The sequence below is a fragment of the Elgaria multicarinata genome, chromosome 1 (assembly GCF_023053635.1).
Source record: "Elgaria multicarinata webbii isolate HBS135686 ecotype San Diego chromosome 1, rElgMul1.1.pri, whole genome shotgun sequence".
NCBI lineage: Eukaryota > Metazoa > Chordata > Lepidosauria > Squamata > Anguidae > Elgaria > Elgaria multicarinata.
This window is the reverse complement of record NC_086171.1, coordinates 61,666,818-61,683,771: the sequence shown is the minus strand read 5'-3', so window position 1 is coordinate 61,683,771 and position 16,954 is coordinate 61,666,818. Positions and strand designations below refer to the sequence as shown.

At 42.8% G+C, this 16,954-nt stretch overlaps 1 protein-coding gene across 1 annotated transcript in view; it reads right to left on the bottom strand.

Annotated features, from left to right (window-relative positions):
* CNTNAP2 (contactin associated protein 2) overlaps positions 1-16,954 on the bottom strand; it is a 1,454,514-nt gene that overhangs the window by 65,797 nt on the left and 1,371,763 nt on the right. Inside the window, exons 19-21 of the mRNA XM_063129070.1 lie at positions 7,409-7,654; positions 6,050-6,183; positions 1,627-1,720 (exon numbers count right to left, since the gene is read on the bottom strand). Of these exons, the coding sequence (XP_062985140.1) occupies positions 1,627-1,720; positions 6,050-6,183; positions 7,409-7,654 (474 nt within the window). The remainder of the gene's footprint in view (positions 1-1,626; positions 1,721-6,049; positions 6,184-7,408; positions 7,655-16,954) is intronic.

Genomic DNA, 16,954 nt, shown 5'->3' with positions numbered 1-16,954 from the left:
CACCATTAAGTCCAATATGACCACAGCTGTGCATGTTCTACATTCAAAAAGTAGCATCAGTGTTCTGTTCCCAGGTAACAAAGCGGAAAGGTATCTCTCTCTCTATATCACATGTATATCTGCGAAATGTGCATGTATATCTATACCTTATTGATATCTGGCAAATGAACATATACTTGATTTGCATCCTGTCAAGTTCAGAATCCTGCTGCAGCCTTCAGAATATGAACGGGGATTTTCCTGATACCACCAGAACTATCCTGCAGCTGAAGTACCTGAAGGCCGTAGCAGATTCTCAGGCTTTAGGGCCAGATCTACATGAAGCAGGATACGACACTTTGAAAATGGTTGAACCCACAGCACCAACGGAAACCTTTTTAATGGAAGGAAAACTCTTTTTCTCTCTCCTCTGCCAGCCAGCTCATTCCCCCCATCTTTCTCTCTCTCTCACTCAGAGTCTGGATCACCAGCCACAGATACATTCTCTCTCTCTCTCTCTCTCTCTCTCTCTCTCTCTCACACACACACACACACACACACACACACACACACACACACACACACACACACACCATGTTTCCATTATGTATGCACACATATATTTATATATACACGTATGCCTTCTCTTCTCACTGCAAACACATGAAAATAGGGGTGACCACATGAAAAGGAGAACAGGGCTCCTGTATCTTTAACAGTTGAATACAAAAGGGAATTTTGTATGCATGCAGCACCTGGTGAAATTCCCTCTTCATCACAACAGTTAAAGTTGCAGGAGCCCTGCCCTTTTGACCAGATACAAAAGAGGGCAGGGCTCTGGCAGCTTTAACTGTCGTGATGAAGAGGGAATTTCACCAGGTTCTCCATATATACAAATGACACCTGTTGAAATTCCCTTTCCTATACAACTGTTAAAGATACAAGAGCCCTGTCCTCCTTTTCATATGGTCACTGTACATGAAAAACCACACCCACTCTTTTTTCAGGGTCCCTCAAAATTCCCTCCCAGTCCTTTTTCTCTCCTCTCTTTTCACAAACACACAGCCTCAATCAATTCAAACATATAAGGTGTGTAAAAGCTCTTGGCACATAGTGATGACAACACCATTGTACCAGCAACTGGAAGCTTCTAAAAGGCCCAATCAGGATCCAGGTCATATCAGACACATCTTTCTTTCTTTTTACTGTGGATACACATCTCCTGTTGCAGATAACTTACTTGTGTAACTTCAGTAATGACTGTGCCCTTCCTGAACTGCATCAATCTGCACTTGAACAGCAGAATCCATAATAAGAATCGAATGCTCAAATGACAACTGACACAATCCTATGTGCCTAGATTTATTTAGTTCTTTCAGAAACTCATTTAAGCAATTAGGACTGTCAATCACCTCCCTTTTAGCTGTTGGATCAAATGAAACTGAATTTGACCCAACAGCTAAATGCACAGTGACCTCAATAGAGCAGCTCTTCTGAGATACTGAAGGATGCGAGAATAAATTTACTGCCAGGAAAGCCTCGACTCATCACTAGAAAGAAAGGACACTTTATCAGGGAACATTAGTTGATTAATCTACTGATTAAAGTTACAGCCATACACAAACCACTTTGTAAACCAATCCTTACCTATTACTTTTCCTAGAAAGAGTGACTTCAGTGAGCTGAACTGAAGGCTTGATGGTCCTGGCAGGGTGTGTGTTTCTGGAGGATAGTGGTCCAGCTGGGAAAAAAACACACAAAACCCACAAAGCCAGGCTTTTAGAAGAGTTCACATATGCAATGCTATCGAACCGCGTCTTCCCTGAGGAGATTACGCCACCGTACTGAGGTGTACAGATGCTCTTGTTTCACCCCAGTTAGCACCGTTGAGAACCAAGGTCAAGCAACTATGAAGGCTTCAAAAGAGGGTGTCACAGTCTCAAACCCCCTCCAGCCTACATATTCAATAAGATGCTTGTTGATTTTTAAGCATCCACTGTGTGAGTAACAGAACTGACAAATGAAGGGAATTTATCTATGATAGGTGTATCTGAGTTGAACAGACTGCAAAACTGTTCGAATTCGACCCATCCAAATTTGAGGCAATAAATCAAAATGACAAAATGCCACATTTTGTTATCTTGTATATGTGTGTGTGTTGGGGGGGATGAATTAGCCTCTAGAGGCATTCAAGAGGCAGCTGGACAACATCTGTCAGGGATGCTTTAGGGTGGATTCCTGCATTGAGCAGGGGGTTGGACTCGATGGCCTTATAGGCCCCTTCCAACTCTACTATTCTATGATTCTATTCTATGATTCTGTGATTCTATGAATTTTGGGGTTTGGCTTTCAGCTCAAATTTGGGGATTGGGAAGAAATTCAAGGTTTGGACACCTTCAACTCTGGCTTTGGTCCATTAAATTATAATAATGTTCTTGAGTATATGAAATCTACTGAATCCTGACCCATGATTTCTTGCAGAATTAATTTGTTCAGAATAATCCTGAAGTGTGACAAGTGAAAACAACAAAACTGAAGGAACACATCAGATGATTGCCTGCATTTGACACTGCATTGTAACACAGGAGTATCCTACTTGGGAAGGGGATCATGAAAAGTGAAGAAAATGAAGTAAGCTTCAAAGCCAAAATGAATTTCGGCATGCTTTGGAGAGTGGTCATGGCCAAGTGGAAAGGCTCTATAACTAACTCGAACTCTATATCGGGGGGGGGGGGGGGGCAGAAAAGGTAGATCTCCAGATGGACTTCAGCTCTCAGAAGTTCCTGCAGCATGGCTGATAGTCAGGAATACTGGGAGCTGATGTCAAAACATCTGGAAATAGACTTTCTGTTCAGTACTGTTTTTTAAAATAGAATATTAGCTGATTTCCATACTACCCTTTTACGCTTACATCCACACCCCTAGTAATCAATTATACTTCCTAAACCTAATGGTCTCCAGATCTGTTGGACTCCAACTCCCAGAATCTCCCAGCCAGCATTGGCTGTTAACTTTAATGGTTAACAGCATTACATTGAATTGACTGTGGAAGCTAACTGGCAACCAAGTAGTTTCTTAAGCCAGAGTTTATACATTTGAGGATGTCTTCAGATGTCTAAAAAGGCAATATGTAGGAAACTAATGCAGGAAATGTCTGAACTGCTGAACAGTGAGGCAGGATAAGATTCTTTCTAAAAGTTAAGGTGTGGTGCCATCTAGTGGCCATCAGGGAGTAAGCCATTAGAAGAGGGAAGATTTGCTGTCCTCCCATAAAGTATTGAAGCAGCTCGCTCTAATAAATGTAATAGCATTCCTGAAAATGCAAATATTACGAGGATGTGTTGTTTGCAAAGAATATTGCATTTTAACAAACTTACAAATAATAAGAACATTAATGATGCTATGAATGGATATTCAATTATAGTTTGATTTTTTAAGGCATCATTGTTAATATGAATAAATTATAGTTTCTTGATTACAGGCATAAATCAATCAAAATTAAACAAAATTAAATTATTTTAATTTATTATAATGGGGATATATTCCTGTCAAATAGGAAATGTTGTGTTGTTTCCTCTAAGGATGTAATGTACTCTACCATTGAAAGTAATGAGAACTATTACTGTTTTAACTCTGTATTTTAATCTTATATCAATTTTGCTGTGAGGTTTTATCCTGGTTGCACTTTTTATACTGTATTTCGTAATTGTGTTTTTAACCTGTTGGGTGTTTTATTGTGGTTTTAATTTTTGTGAACCGCCCAGAGAGCTTCGGCTATTGGGCGGTATAAAAATGTAATAAATAAATAAATAAATAAATAAACTAACAGTGCTAAACTCTGGCTGGGCTGTGATGTTGGCAGGAACTTTTTATCAGAGTGCAGTCCTATGCGTGTTCAGACGGGGGTGGGGGGAAGTCTTACAACTCCTGCAAGGCTGGATGGAGGATTCTGGGATCGCACACTTAATTGCTTTGAGTTAAAGAGTAGCAAATTCATTTCCCCTCCAAAGGTGACATCTACACAACTCAAGAGTCTTTCTGTAAATTAGTCCTGTGTTTAACTGTCAGATAGGAAATGTTGATACATGTCTTATTTCCTCTAAATAAGAAATGGCTCCTTCCAGCGGGGCTCAGCATTGCCAAGACTGACTTGGAGGCACTACGTAGTTTGTATTGGTATTAACCCATCCCACGTGATTTCTTTAGACATGGAAATGACTTTCAAGGACATGAAATTACAATCTTTAAGACAAGGGTGGGCAACTTGTGGCTCTCCAGAAGTTTTGGACTACCACTCTCATTATCATTTGCCATTGATTATGATGGCAAGGGAATTGTAGGCCAAAATATCTGGAGGCTATAAGTTGCTCTCCCCTTGCTGTGAGAATAATAAGAACTGTTAAATACAAAAGAAAAGAAAGAAACAAGAACTGCGGTGATGGATCAAACCAAGGTGCCGTCTCCATCACTCACCAAACTGTGAGCGCCCGTCTCCTCTGAGCACTCACAAAACTGGTGTACAGCATGGGTTTCTTGCTCTGATTTTCATCTTTAAAATAAAACCGTGTGCTCTGATGGAAGATGTAACAATGGCAGACATCCCTTTTTTATTTTGTCCCCAGCATCTAGTATCTGAACTAACCCATCTATTCAAATATTAATCTAAATAACAATTGGGGGACCCTAAAACCCAGGGCAAAAGCCCAAACACACAATATTTATAAAAAGTTAAAATCAAGCCCAAGAGCAATAACAACCCACCATACAGCAAGTTTAATAGACTGAAGCCATTTAAAAAACAACTGATTAGAGCTATAGCGTCCATATGAGTGTGGGTACTGAGTCCTAAACGATGCAATTGTAAAGGCAGGTCAGCTCCTACCAAAGGGCATTCTTGGCTTTATAAAATGATTTGGTTGGAGTCAGATAATAGGCTGTTTATTGGCCAGTGTTGTAACACCTCCCCAAATCCGTTCCTCTTTCTCTTGCCAAAAGGGGTGGGGTGGGGGAATGATGTATATTTGATACATAGATGACTCAGATTCCCCCACTTTCTGCCTGCGTTCTGCTTATGAATTTCATGTGTTCCCAGTATTACAATGCACTATCCCTAGTATAAATGCCATCATCGTAACCATGGTTGGTGTCAAGGGTAAACCCTGAGAAGAGCCCTTCCTCTTCACCACTGCAACCAGGAGGGGATCTACACAGCATCCTGAAGGCGCTTGTGTGTGCCTCCAGTGCGCCCCGAAACTCCTTGTGTAGATCCTGCCTACCTGGCCAGAAGAGACGGAGGAGGCGGCGGAGGAGGCGGCCCTTCTTCTTGCTGTTATCACGTTCCCCCAGCCCGCTCCGCCTCAAGTTGCCAGCCCCTTGCTTGCCTAACTTCACCTCCTCCTCCCACTCGGCCATGCTGCCGATCTGGGTTTGGGGTGAGGGTCTCCTGGCCCGCCCGGCGAACTCCCCTCCCTCAGCCACAACAGAGGCGGCTCCCAGGGAGCCGGGGTCTCGCCGCCGCCACCGCGTGGTTTCAGACGCTGCCAACCGCCGCCGCGCTGGGGGAAGTTCTCCCGGGCTGTCTGGGGTCTGGCAGATGGTGTCCCAAAGGTCAGAGAGCTCGGTGGAAGAAGCCGCCGAGCCCGGAAACTTTTCGCCCCGTCCCGCGAGGGGCGATGCGGGGCCTCCTCCTCCTCTGCCTCTTCTGGCCAGGATAGGGGAGGATCTACACAAGGAGTTTCGGGGCGCACTGGAGGCGCACGCAAGCGTCTTCAGGACGCTGTGTAGATCCTCCCCTGCTTATTCTGCTGCCTCTTGCTCTGGCCCAGGCAATGCTGGTAGGAAGGAGCAGTAGATGCCTCTGCTCACCTGCTTGTTGGCGCTCTGCTTGTCAAGCAAGCCAGTGGTAGCAAGGATGAAAAACTAGGAGGAGCAATAACAGGGCGACAATGGAGCTAAGAAGGCGGACTCACTGAGGGAGGGTCCCCATTGAGGGTGTCTTGCTCCAGGGCCCTCAACCCCCTGAAGCTGGCACTGATCATAACCTCTGCAACAGCCACTGCTGCACATTTACCTGGACAGTTATCGCCTTTCCTGTCCGTGTGATGTTAACACTGTGCGGTTGTCCATTTGATACGTTCCTGTGATCTACCTTGATATGATATGGCTCTTTCACACCTCCAAGGTTGTATCGAATCTGTAAGTTTCCTATAGAAAGGAACATTTAACAATTTCATTAATTTTTTAATCTCTGTTTTCTAGACTTTTTCCCTTTAAAATTCCTCATCCCTTAGCTTTCGCATCCTGTCAACATCATATTATGTTGTAATAAGTTGAATTTCAAGGTTCCTTTCACACATTCCATAGAGGCAAACCCAGGTTTACTACCAAGTGTTCACTCAACCGGGAGCTGTGGCCAGTCATGGTTCCCTGAGTGCTTTACCTGTATGTTACCTGTTCTCATAATCACATTTTTGCTGCATTCACACTTTTATCTGTACACTTAATGTTGAAGCAGTCAGTATCTAATGTCTTTTTTTCATTTTTACTCTAAGGTAGGCACAAGGACCCCATTTCAGATCAGGATTCTGGGATGGGGGCGGTAGAGGGTTTTTAAATTTTTGGATTGGGACCCTGTGCCTACTCTAGAGCAGAAATTTACAATAGACGTATCTGCTAGAAACAGATTTAAAGTAAAATCTATTTACCTGAAAATGTAATGTGTGAAGTTTGTTGCTAACCTCTATATCTCCAAACAGGCAAGGTTTATGACTGAAATGATTTTAAACAATAACCTGATTTCTTTATAATTTATTTATTTAATGCATTTCTTAGCCACATTTCAATACTGCAGTCTTCCCAAGGCAGCTTCCAATATAAAACATACACTTCCGTATCAACAGGAAAAGTTCATTAAAACATAAATCAATTTTAAACACATTTAAGAATGAACCAATTAAACTAAGCCAAATCCAAAACATAACCAACAAAAACAAAATATTAATAATAATTCCTTACAATTAAAAGCCAAAGAAAACAATTAAGTTTTTAAAACCCTCTCAAAAACAACAAAAGATGGAGCCAGACATAAATCTGTCAGGAAAAAAATTCCATTGAGCAGTGCTGTGTACCCCCTAAACCCAAACTGGTGAGACAATCCAGAAGGATGCCATAGTTGATGGTACTGAAAGCCACTAAGAGGTCCAGGAGCATGCACACGTTGCATTCCTGTGTCCATTCCCCATCCAGCTGGGTAACCAAGGCTTTTTCAGTACCCCAAACTAGTGATAAACCTGGCTTGGAATGACGTACCCTATTAATTGGTAGAGAGGTATCTTCCAGTCAATCCATTGCACGAGTTTAGAAAGTGTTTAGGACAGGCCAGCGCATATGACAAATTCTCATATAAGGAAAGCAAAAACAAATCACTTACCAGAGGGATTCACCAGCACCACCATGTAGTCCTGGGAGTAGGAACTGATGTACAGAAGGATACAGGGGGCCCTGTTAGTGCTGAAACTAAAACTGAGCTCTTCTTTATTCAGGCTTAGATCTGACACAGTGTTCTCTGGTTCTTTTGAGCTCAAGAGAGTTCTGATTCCTGAGTCCTTCACATTATTTAGTGCTGATGAAAAATTATACCGGAGCCACATTCCCTCTTCAAAAAATGCTCCAACATCTGGGGGAACGGAACAGAAAGGTGAAGTGAGTTACATCCTTTGATGGGCACATACAATCATGATAATGGTCTTTTATCAGCTGTTTTTTCTTTCAATATACTTGACCCGGACCTCTCAGCTTGTTAAAATAGGCTAGTTCAGGGATAATGTTCCAGAGATTAGATGAAGACCTTAGTCACGCTCAGACTAAACACACTGAAATAAATGCTATACACTAAGCATGACTAGTCATCCTGGACTCCTTGCTACGAAGGGTGGGATATAAATAAACAAATAACAATAATAAGTCTGGATACAACACCAGGTTTTATAAACTATAATTTATGAAGCCAGGAATGAATGTTGGATCTGTGTGCTCCTCCCTCCTCCCTCCCCTCTGCCTTCCATGCAGATGAGACTCTGGTTTAATATCCTGGTTAGTAAACTGACATTAAATCAGGGTTCTCCATTTTGGATGAAATGGGAAACTCTGCTTTAAACAAACCAGGATCTCCATGGTTCATGAAGCTGGGAACATTATGTCCCCACTAGTCTAATGGCTCTCAACGTAGGAGTCAACATCTATCCTCCAATAGGTTATAACATTGGTACATGGAATTTTGTTATGGCCTCCCATCAACCAGACAGTCCTCTGAGAATCAAGCTTTGGATGAATTTTATTGTATTTAACAAAGCGTAAGGGGCACTGTCGCATATTTGCAGGCAAATGCTGAATAAAAAAAACGTAAAAAGTGTGGCAACATCATTTTAATGAGGCTCCTTTACAATGTTTTGTTAAATCCAACACTCGGAACCTTTTTATGACTTGCTGTTATCCCATTTCAGTTTTTTTTCCAGAAAATTGAATTAATGTGTTTAGAAGTGTCCCTGGTGAAGTCCCGTAAAACAACTGTTCATCCTTTCTTTTCAAAGATCTCGGTGATAGATTTATAGCTGTCATTCCAGAGCAGGAACAGTAAATTTCCTCCAAAATACTAACATGAAAAGCAATTCCGTTTTACACCTTTCTTCTTTGTTAGATCCAATTTTGTCACTTTTGATTGATAATGAAAATCTCAAACTTGCATGCGGATACTACCAAGCATGAGCCATACTACTTTGGGTTTGATCCTATTTTATGTTTCAATAGTATTTTGCCCATAAAAAGGCACTTCTCATAGTGCAACTGTCTTGTTACGGATTGCTCCCATCCACAGTCTTTTCAAGCAATTCAGTGCCCAATGATTGTACAAATAGATCTCCCCTTTATTTATTTTTTTGGAGTGAGGTATTTATTAAGGCTATCAATCAACTGAGAATATTAATTGATTAATTATGTATCATTTCACTGTTGAACATTTATTTATTGATTATATTTCTAATGCACCCAATAAGAACTATTCTCTGAGCGGATTACAAATGGTTAAAATAATACGCGCTACAAATGATTAAAAGAATAAAATGCACTACAAATGATTAAAAGACTAAAATAAAATACAAATGGTTAAAACAATAAAATGCAATATATTGAAAAATAACAAAGAATATACAAGAACAGCCATAACCAAGTCTTTAAAATGGCTGGGGGAAAAGAAAGAATTTTACCTGAAGCTGAAAAGATAACAGTGTAGGCCACATCCTCCTTATGGAGGATGTTGCATAAATGGGGTGCCACTAATTAATCAAGTGATATTGGAATCACTTTGCATATCACCAAAACCTCCAAATAGATGCCTTTTGAGGATAATGAAAAAAGTTTCGAGATAAATTTTAAGAAGCAGAAACTGCCTCTCATTATTAGAAAAAAAGGGCTTCTTTAACATTTTAATTTCATTCCCCATTGCTCCTGGTGCAACGCTTTCTCAGATGCAAGTCACGTTGATCCACACGCGCGGGATCGGAAAGCAGAAGAGTTTGCCTTGCGAGGAGTCCACAAGTCCCTAGCTTTCCTGGGGGAAGGGAGAGGGAGTCCCGCTTGCCTGCCTGCCTGGACATCGCGGCCTGCTTGAGGAGAGAGGCGAGGCGACCCGGTGCCCTTTCCTCGGGAGTAAGGCAGAGGCTGGCTTGGGCCAGGGTTGAGCTTGCCATGTGCTTTTTCTTCTTCTTCTGGCGGCGGCCTCCCGGCTCTGGGAGGGCGGAAGTCCAAAAGTGGAGCTGCCCCACCCCACCCCAGCATCCCTGGCTTCGCTTTGGCTGGGCGGGCGTGGGGCGTCATCTCGCCTGCCCAGGCCCAGCTGAATCCTCGGGCTGGGACAGGCCGGCTCACAGCCAACCACGCACATGAGTGCTGTGTGGTGCGCGGCGCCCCTCTTAGCTTGGCGCCCCTCTTAGCTTGGCGCCCTAGGCGGCCGCCTGAGTGGCCTCTATGGTAGCACCGGCCCTGTGGAGATGAGAAGAGACACTCACTGAGGGATGGGCCCTATTGAAGCTGTACTGTCGAAGAACCCTCAGAAACCTAGAGCTGATACTGATTAATCACACCAAGCAGGATATTGCACTATGAAAGCGGTATATAAAAGACAGGAGCCACTCTACTGCTTTATAGCAGTACTGAAGCGCACTGACAACTGTTGGGGCCCATTGACACATACCATATACCGCTTTCATACCACTATATCCTGCTTGGTGTGGCTCCTGCCTTTTATATACCGCTTTCATAGTGCAATATCCTGCTTGGTGTAGATTAGGCCACAGTGTTTATCCGGATTGTGTTGAGTGTATGTAAATCAGGGGTGCAGAACTTTATTACCGGGAGCCTAATCTGGCCCTCTTGGGGTCCCAATTTTGCCCTCCAGAGTTCCCCAGATGGCTACTCTCCCTTCCCCAGGCTGCAACTTATTTTCCCTGACCATTGATCACTGGGTTTCTTCACAGCTTTTGTAGTCCCCCCATTCTAAAAGGTTGAAATGCCTCTCCCAAGGCCTAGTCACAGGCAGCAAGAGATTTAAACTACAATATGCTGGTAATTGGGGTATTTTACATAAAAACATGAGAAGTGCCATGCTGGATCAGACCAAGGGCCCATCTAGTCCAGGGCCGGATGTACACTACTGCTTTAAAGCGCTTTATAACAGTTATAAAGCGCTTTAACTGCTTTAAAGCGCTATAAAACTGTTATAAAGCGCTTTAAAGCAATAGTGTAGATCCGGCCCAGCACTCTGTCCACACAGTGGCCAAACAGCCATCGGCCAGGGATGAACAAGCAGGAGGACATGGTGCAACAGCACCCTCTCACCCATGTTCCCCAGCAACTGGTGCACACAGGCTTACTGCCTCGAATACTGGAGGTAGCACACAACCATCAGGGCTAGTAGCCATTGATAGCCTTCACCTCCAGGAATTTATCCAACCCTGTTAAAAGCCTTCCAAATTGGTGACAGTCACTACATTTTGGCTTTACCCTTTTAGGCTTTGGCCTCACCCACCACTGAAATGCACCACCCCCAACTCCTCTGAAATTCGTACCTCAGGCTGAAACAACCCTGACAAAAACTTGTATGTGGTAAGTTGAACTAGATATTATGAAGGGGGAATTCAACATCAGGCTGGCATTTTTGATAATAACAGTTTTTTTTTAAAAAAAAATTTAGTTCCTAATGGAATGTCTTATTTTGTATATTGAAAACAGTAGATTTCCTTGTATTTATAATCGTATTGTACCAGAGCTGCATAAACAGAAAGCGCAGATATAGCCTAAATAGGAACAGTTGTCTTGAATAGATAAGCAAAGGGATGCCAAGATTAAAGTGCAGCTCATTGCTTTTCAGATGCAATGCATCCATTGTCACCCTCCTTTTGGAAACATGAAACTTTTCAAAAGGCCTCGGAGATCTGCCTGTCATAGAAACAGGTTGCCAGGCATACTGCTGCCCTTTCAAGATAAAAGCCGGAAGGGAAACAGAGATGTTAAAATGAGATCGGCTTCTTGTGGAAAGCGAGACGTATTTCTAAACTAATTTGCAGTGCGGTCATGCTCTACTAACAGACGTTGCAAAAAACATAAATAAAAGAAATTTGAATGAACTGTCAGGAGAAGAAGCGGACAAGATCTGTGAAGCATTACATACATGATGCACAATCCCAGTCTGAATAAGGAACAAATTTATATTGTTTGCATTTGAAAACAAACAAAAAACAGGGCTGCTTCAAGCTCACTGGAAAATTGGGCAAAGTCAGGTGTCCATATGTAGTTAGTTTTCTAACTACTTAGAAAATGGATTTTGTTATCTTGCTGAGAATTTGACCGTGCTGATTTCTGGTTAGGTACAAATAGGTAAGGTAAAATTCTACCATATGGACGCACAGGAAGAACCTAGAGATGACCCCGGGGTTTCTGGCAGGTGTAGACATGCCATCTGACTGCACATAAGAGAAAAGAGTTTCTATGACCTGCTAGATCTACACTACTGCTTTATAACGGTATTGAAGTGCTCTGATGACTATTGGGATGCAATCTACATTCCATGTACTGCTTTCATAGTGTTAAATCCTGTTTTTTTATTCCACATTCGTAATGATTTTTTGACACAACGTGTACCTCTGGCCCATACTTCCAAGTCATTTTATGGTTTATTTTATAATACTTTTTCTCTCCCTTATCCAATCCAGTTCTTTATAATGTAGCTTAATAAAAGTCACCCAATCCCCCCCCCCCGTTGCTGTATATTGAAAGGGTATGCTGTGAATGGATTTCTTCCTGTTGGTATCAATGAACATTAGACATTTTTGCAATGACTTTGGTATTATATGAGCGTACTGCTGCTGGACATTTAGCAGTTTCATTTTAGCAGATGATGCAAATACTCTTTGTTTCAAAAATACAATAAAAAATGTAGATTTCTCCAGCTTTTTTTTTTATCAAACTCTGTATATTTCCATAGTAATTTCAAGACATGTAAAAATGGCAATCTGATATACCTCTGTTCATCTAAAGTGATCCAAAGGATTCTTACAGGCGGACCCTAAGACAGACTGTTTTTATTTGGGTGAATTTTGATTATTTACATGGGGCTCTCTGCAGGACTCCACTTCTTTGAGCCCCTACAGCTGACAAACAAGTTATAAAAGAAGTCAGAGTGGCTGCATTGATGCCTGCCATTTTCATGGTTCTCTCTACCATCCACATGAGGGTATATGCTGCAAACTGTAAGAATGCTATAGGATTACTATCTGATCGCTGTGAAGGAGATTGGGTTTGGATAGCAGAGGGTTAAAGGGGACAGAAAAACTGCCCAAAGGTTGTTAATGGTCTGAGTCAGGGGTGCCAGCCAGATCCTTTGTTAGGCAAATAGCTTATTTAATGGGCCAGGATAGCCAAAAACTAGCTGAGGGTTCTGAATTGGTAGGTGACATATTCTTCCCCTGCAAGGATGATGTAATCTAGAACTCCTGTGAGGAAAAACAATAGAAGCTATTATTATATTATTATTATTATTATTATTATTATTATTATTATTATTATTATTATTATTATATATAGCACCATCAATGTACATGGTGCTGTACAGATTACACAGTAAATAGCAAGACCCTGCCGCATAGGCTTACAATCTAATAAAGTTGTAGTAAACAATAAGGAGGGGAAGAGAATGCAAACAGGCACAGGGAAGTGTAAACAGGCACCGGGGTAGGGTGAAGCTGACAGTATAGGGTCAGAACAAACTCAATATTTAAAAGCTATAGGGAAAAGAAAAGTTTTTAGCTGAGTTTTAAAAGCTGTGATTGAGTTGGTAGTTCTCAAGTGTTCTGGAAGAGAGTTCCAGGCATAAGGGGCAGCAGAAGAAAAAGGACGCCGCCGAGTAAGGGAAGTAGAGGTCCTTGGGCAGGCGAGAAGCATGGCATCAGAGGAGCGGAGCGCACGAGCGGGGCAATAGTGTGAGATGAGAGAAGAGAGATAGGCAGGAGCTAGACCATGAAAAGCTTTGAAGGTCAACAGGAGAAGTTTATATTGGATTCTGGAGTGAATTGGAAGCCAATGAAGAGATTTCAGAAGTGGAGTGACATGGTCAGAGCGGCGGGCCAAGAAGATGATCTTGGCGGCAGAGTGGTGGACAGAGATGTATGTTTGAGACTTTGGGTGAGGTTTGGTTTCAGTCCTGGTGGCTTAAATAAGTCACTATGGCTTGTGACACGTGCGAGGTGCCCATTTCATAAACCAGCCTCTGCTTGTAGGTTGTTGTGTTGTCTGTTAACTAACAACCTAGAAGCCATGGGCTGTTTTAGGGTTGTGGGTAGTTTGTTAGCCCTGTCAACAATCCACCCTTGCCATGTTCAGACGATACAACAACCCATGAGCAGGGGCTGGGTTACGGAACGGGCACGCATGGGGCCTGGCACATGCCACAAACCACAGTGGTTTATTCAAGCCACTGTGACTGAAAATGATCATGTGAACCAGGTTAATGGATCCTTCCAGAAGAGGCTTTTAGTGTGCAATTACTCTTCCTCATTCACAGAAAAACATTAGTAAAGGAAGTGGGTGGGTGGGGGGAAGAAACAGCTGCACAGTGTCTGTTGGTTGGTATTGCTAGGAATTCTCCAGCTGGAAGCACCCACAGAGAGAGACAGAGGGCATGAGAGAGGCTATGTTTAACCCGTGAAAAGCAACTTTTGGGGATCTGTGTGGTGGATTTTCTGTAAGAGTGCTATGATATCTGCCTCAACTTGTATATTTTTAAATAGGCACAAATATTACACAGGCACCTTTAGTCTGCAGTGATCTCTCTTCCAAAGGAAATCAAATTAGTGTGTGCCTCTGGAGCGTGTCACTATTAGGGCAAATGGGGAGCGTTTAACAAGAAGGCTGCTTGAAAGAAACTGTGGCTTTACTCACTACTAGTGAGAAAGCATCCAATAATTCCAGATACTTTCTCCAAATTATAAAAAGGAAATGAAATGTGGCAGGGAAGTGGGTGGGGGCAATGGCTAGAGAAATGATCCATAAACAAATATCTTCTCAAAGGCACTGGTGCAGCTAGGGGCTCAATGTCCAGGACCAGCAGCCCAGAGGTCCCCCAGAGAATTGCAGGTGATGAAGGCATTAGGGCAGCAGAAGAAAACTCCATTTTATTCCTGTATTCATGATGATGCTATTTAAATGAGCTTAAAAGGCAAAACTGTACATGCTCAGAATATTTTGTTTTAAAACCAGGGCTGGCAAACCTTTCAATATATAAGCTGCTTCAGCAAGTAGATCAATTGTGAGGGCTGCACTGCTGGTGCAGTGTCACAATGGGGGGGGGGGGGCTGACTCAGGAAATCGGCCAGGAATACAACGGTACGTGTTGCTGTCACTGCAGCAGCTACCATCACTAGCACATGGCAGGCAGCACACAAAGAAGTTGCATGAACCAGAATGATCAGAGAAGGGATATAGGAGAAAGCGAGTAGGGTTGGGAGGGAGGAGAAGACTGAAGACAATTCAGCCCAGGTTTTTTTTTTTGGGGGGGGGGGTCAACTAGCACAATCTGACATCCTGTTTTAGCCTAGAAAGAAGGATAACCAGTCTTGTGAATCATTTTATTATGTTCAGCAAAGTCAAGGGATGACTTCATGGGGCTTGGTGATTGACAACGGACAGTAGAAGTACTGAATGTGAAACATGGAATTTCAAACTGCTGGCAGTATTGCAAGTTGGCCACCCCACTTACCTCACATACGCTGCTACTGAACTGCTGTTGTGGTTATTTTAACAGGAGCCACCTGTATCTAAGTCCAGTGTTTGGGGTTGCTGCATGTTTAACTGATTCTTCTCCTGCACCTGTAACAGCAGCCTGGCATGAATTAAGCATTGATAGCTTTTTCAGTCACTATCTCCACATCAGCCAAAGTTTTATCTGCTTAATTTTTATGTGCCTGGCTACTTTATGGCCTGTCTACACCTGCCGGCGTTCCGTGAGGGAGGGGGAGGATCTCGCGATATTCTGCTCGCGAGATCCTCCCCTTTTGACAGACACACGCGCGACATTCCGGGACGAACGAGGGATGTCGCGCCTGCCATTTTTAATTATTTTTTTTACTGAAGATGAGCACACAAGCACAATAATGCAAAAGTAAGTTTTAAAAAACAACAACACCCAATCCTGCTTCCCCCTTCGATGGGCACAGAGCACCTGAAGAGCTCCGTGTCAGTTCCCACTTCTCACATTTATTTGCGAGGAGGCGGGACGAAGCTGGGACAGCCGCCCACACCTCCCACGGTCTCGGGATAATCCTAAGACCGCAGGAAAAATCGGGCTAAAAGCTGTCCCAGTTATCCCGGGGAAATGGAGGGATCACCCCTCCCTGCGCCCGGGATCCCCTGTACGTCATGTGGATGCACAGGGATGATCCCCGGGATAAAGCATGGTGTAGACATGCCCTTAGAGATACAAGGGCAAGGGGGAAAATGATGTCAACACTTTGCAGAAGAAAGTAAGGATTTTAATTAAACTGCAAGGTGTTCTTTAATACTGATCGCCAGCTTTGCTGTGTGTTTAGTGTGTCAATGCAAGTATTAGCTCTCTTTACTATATTTAATTTCTGGGATGTGTGCATTTGGGTATTTCAAACACAAGTGTAGCAATTATTTGTTCTTCTTAATAGAATGCAAACCCATTAAGCTTTCCTCCTCTGCACAGAATCTTTGCGTTGCAGGGAGAGGTCTTCTATGCCAACAGCCAAAGCAAGGCTGCAGAATACTATGTGATTATGTCTCGTGTAGGGAACCAGTCAGAAGAGCATAAACTTTCACTGACTTCAGTTAGCCATGAATCAGATCCCAGTGAAGTAATGTCTTTCACATAATGGATTTGTTGTACTAGATGTTTGGCTAAGAAATGTTCATAATGGGCACAACTTGCCAGTAAATTCTCCTGTGCAAGCTCCATTGTGAACTGCCGAAGAGCACCACTGTGAAAGTAATAGAGATTTTCAACACCACATTATTTACAGTAGTTAAAGCAGAAACGGACAGCGAAGAGCTCCAAATGGAGCTCTCCAAACTGGGGGAAAGGGCATTCGGATGCAGTTCAGTGAAAGCAAGTATAAAGTAATGCACATTGGAGCAAAAATGCCTAACTTCTGATACATGCTGATGGAGTCCCAGCAAGCTGCGACAGACTAGGAAAAAAGACATCTGTGCTCCATGGATAGCTCAATGAAAACATCGACCCAGAGGGCAGCTAGTGTGAATAAGGCAAATTCCATGTTGGGGATTATAAGGAAAATAAAACACAACATGGGAAATCCACGTTTGGATTACTGTCGTGATGGCCACCAAGTAGGTCAGCTTTAAAAGGGGATTAGACAATTTCATGGAGGATAAGCCTCTCAATAGATAC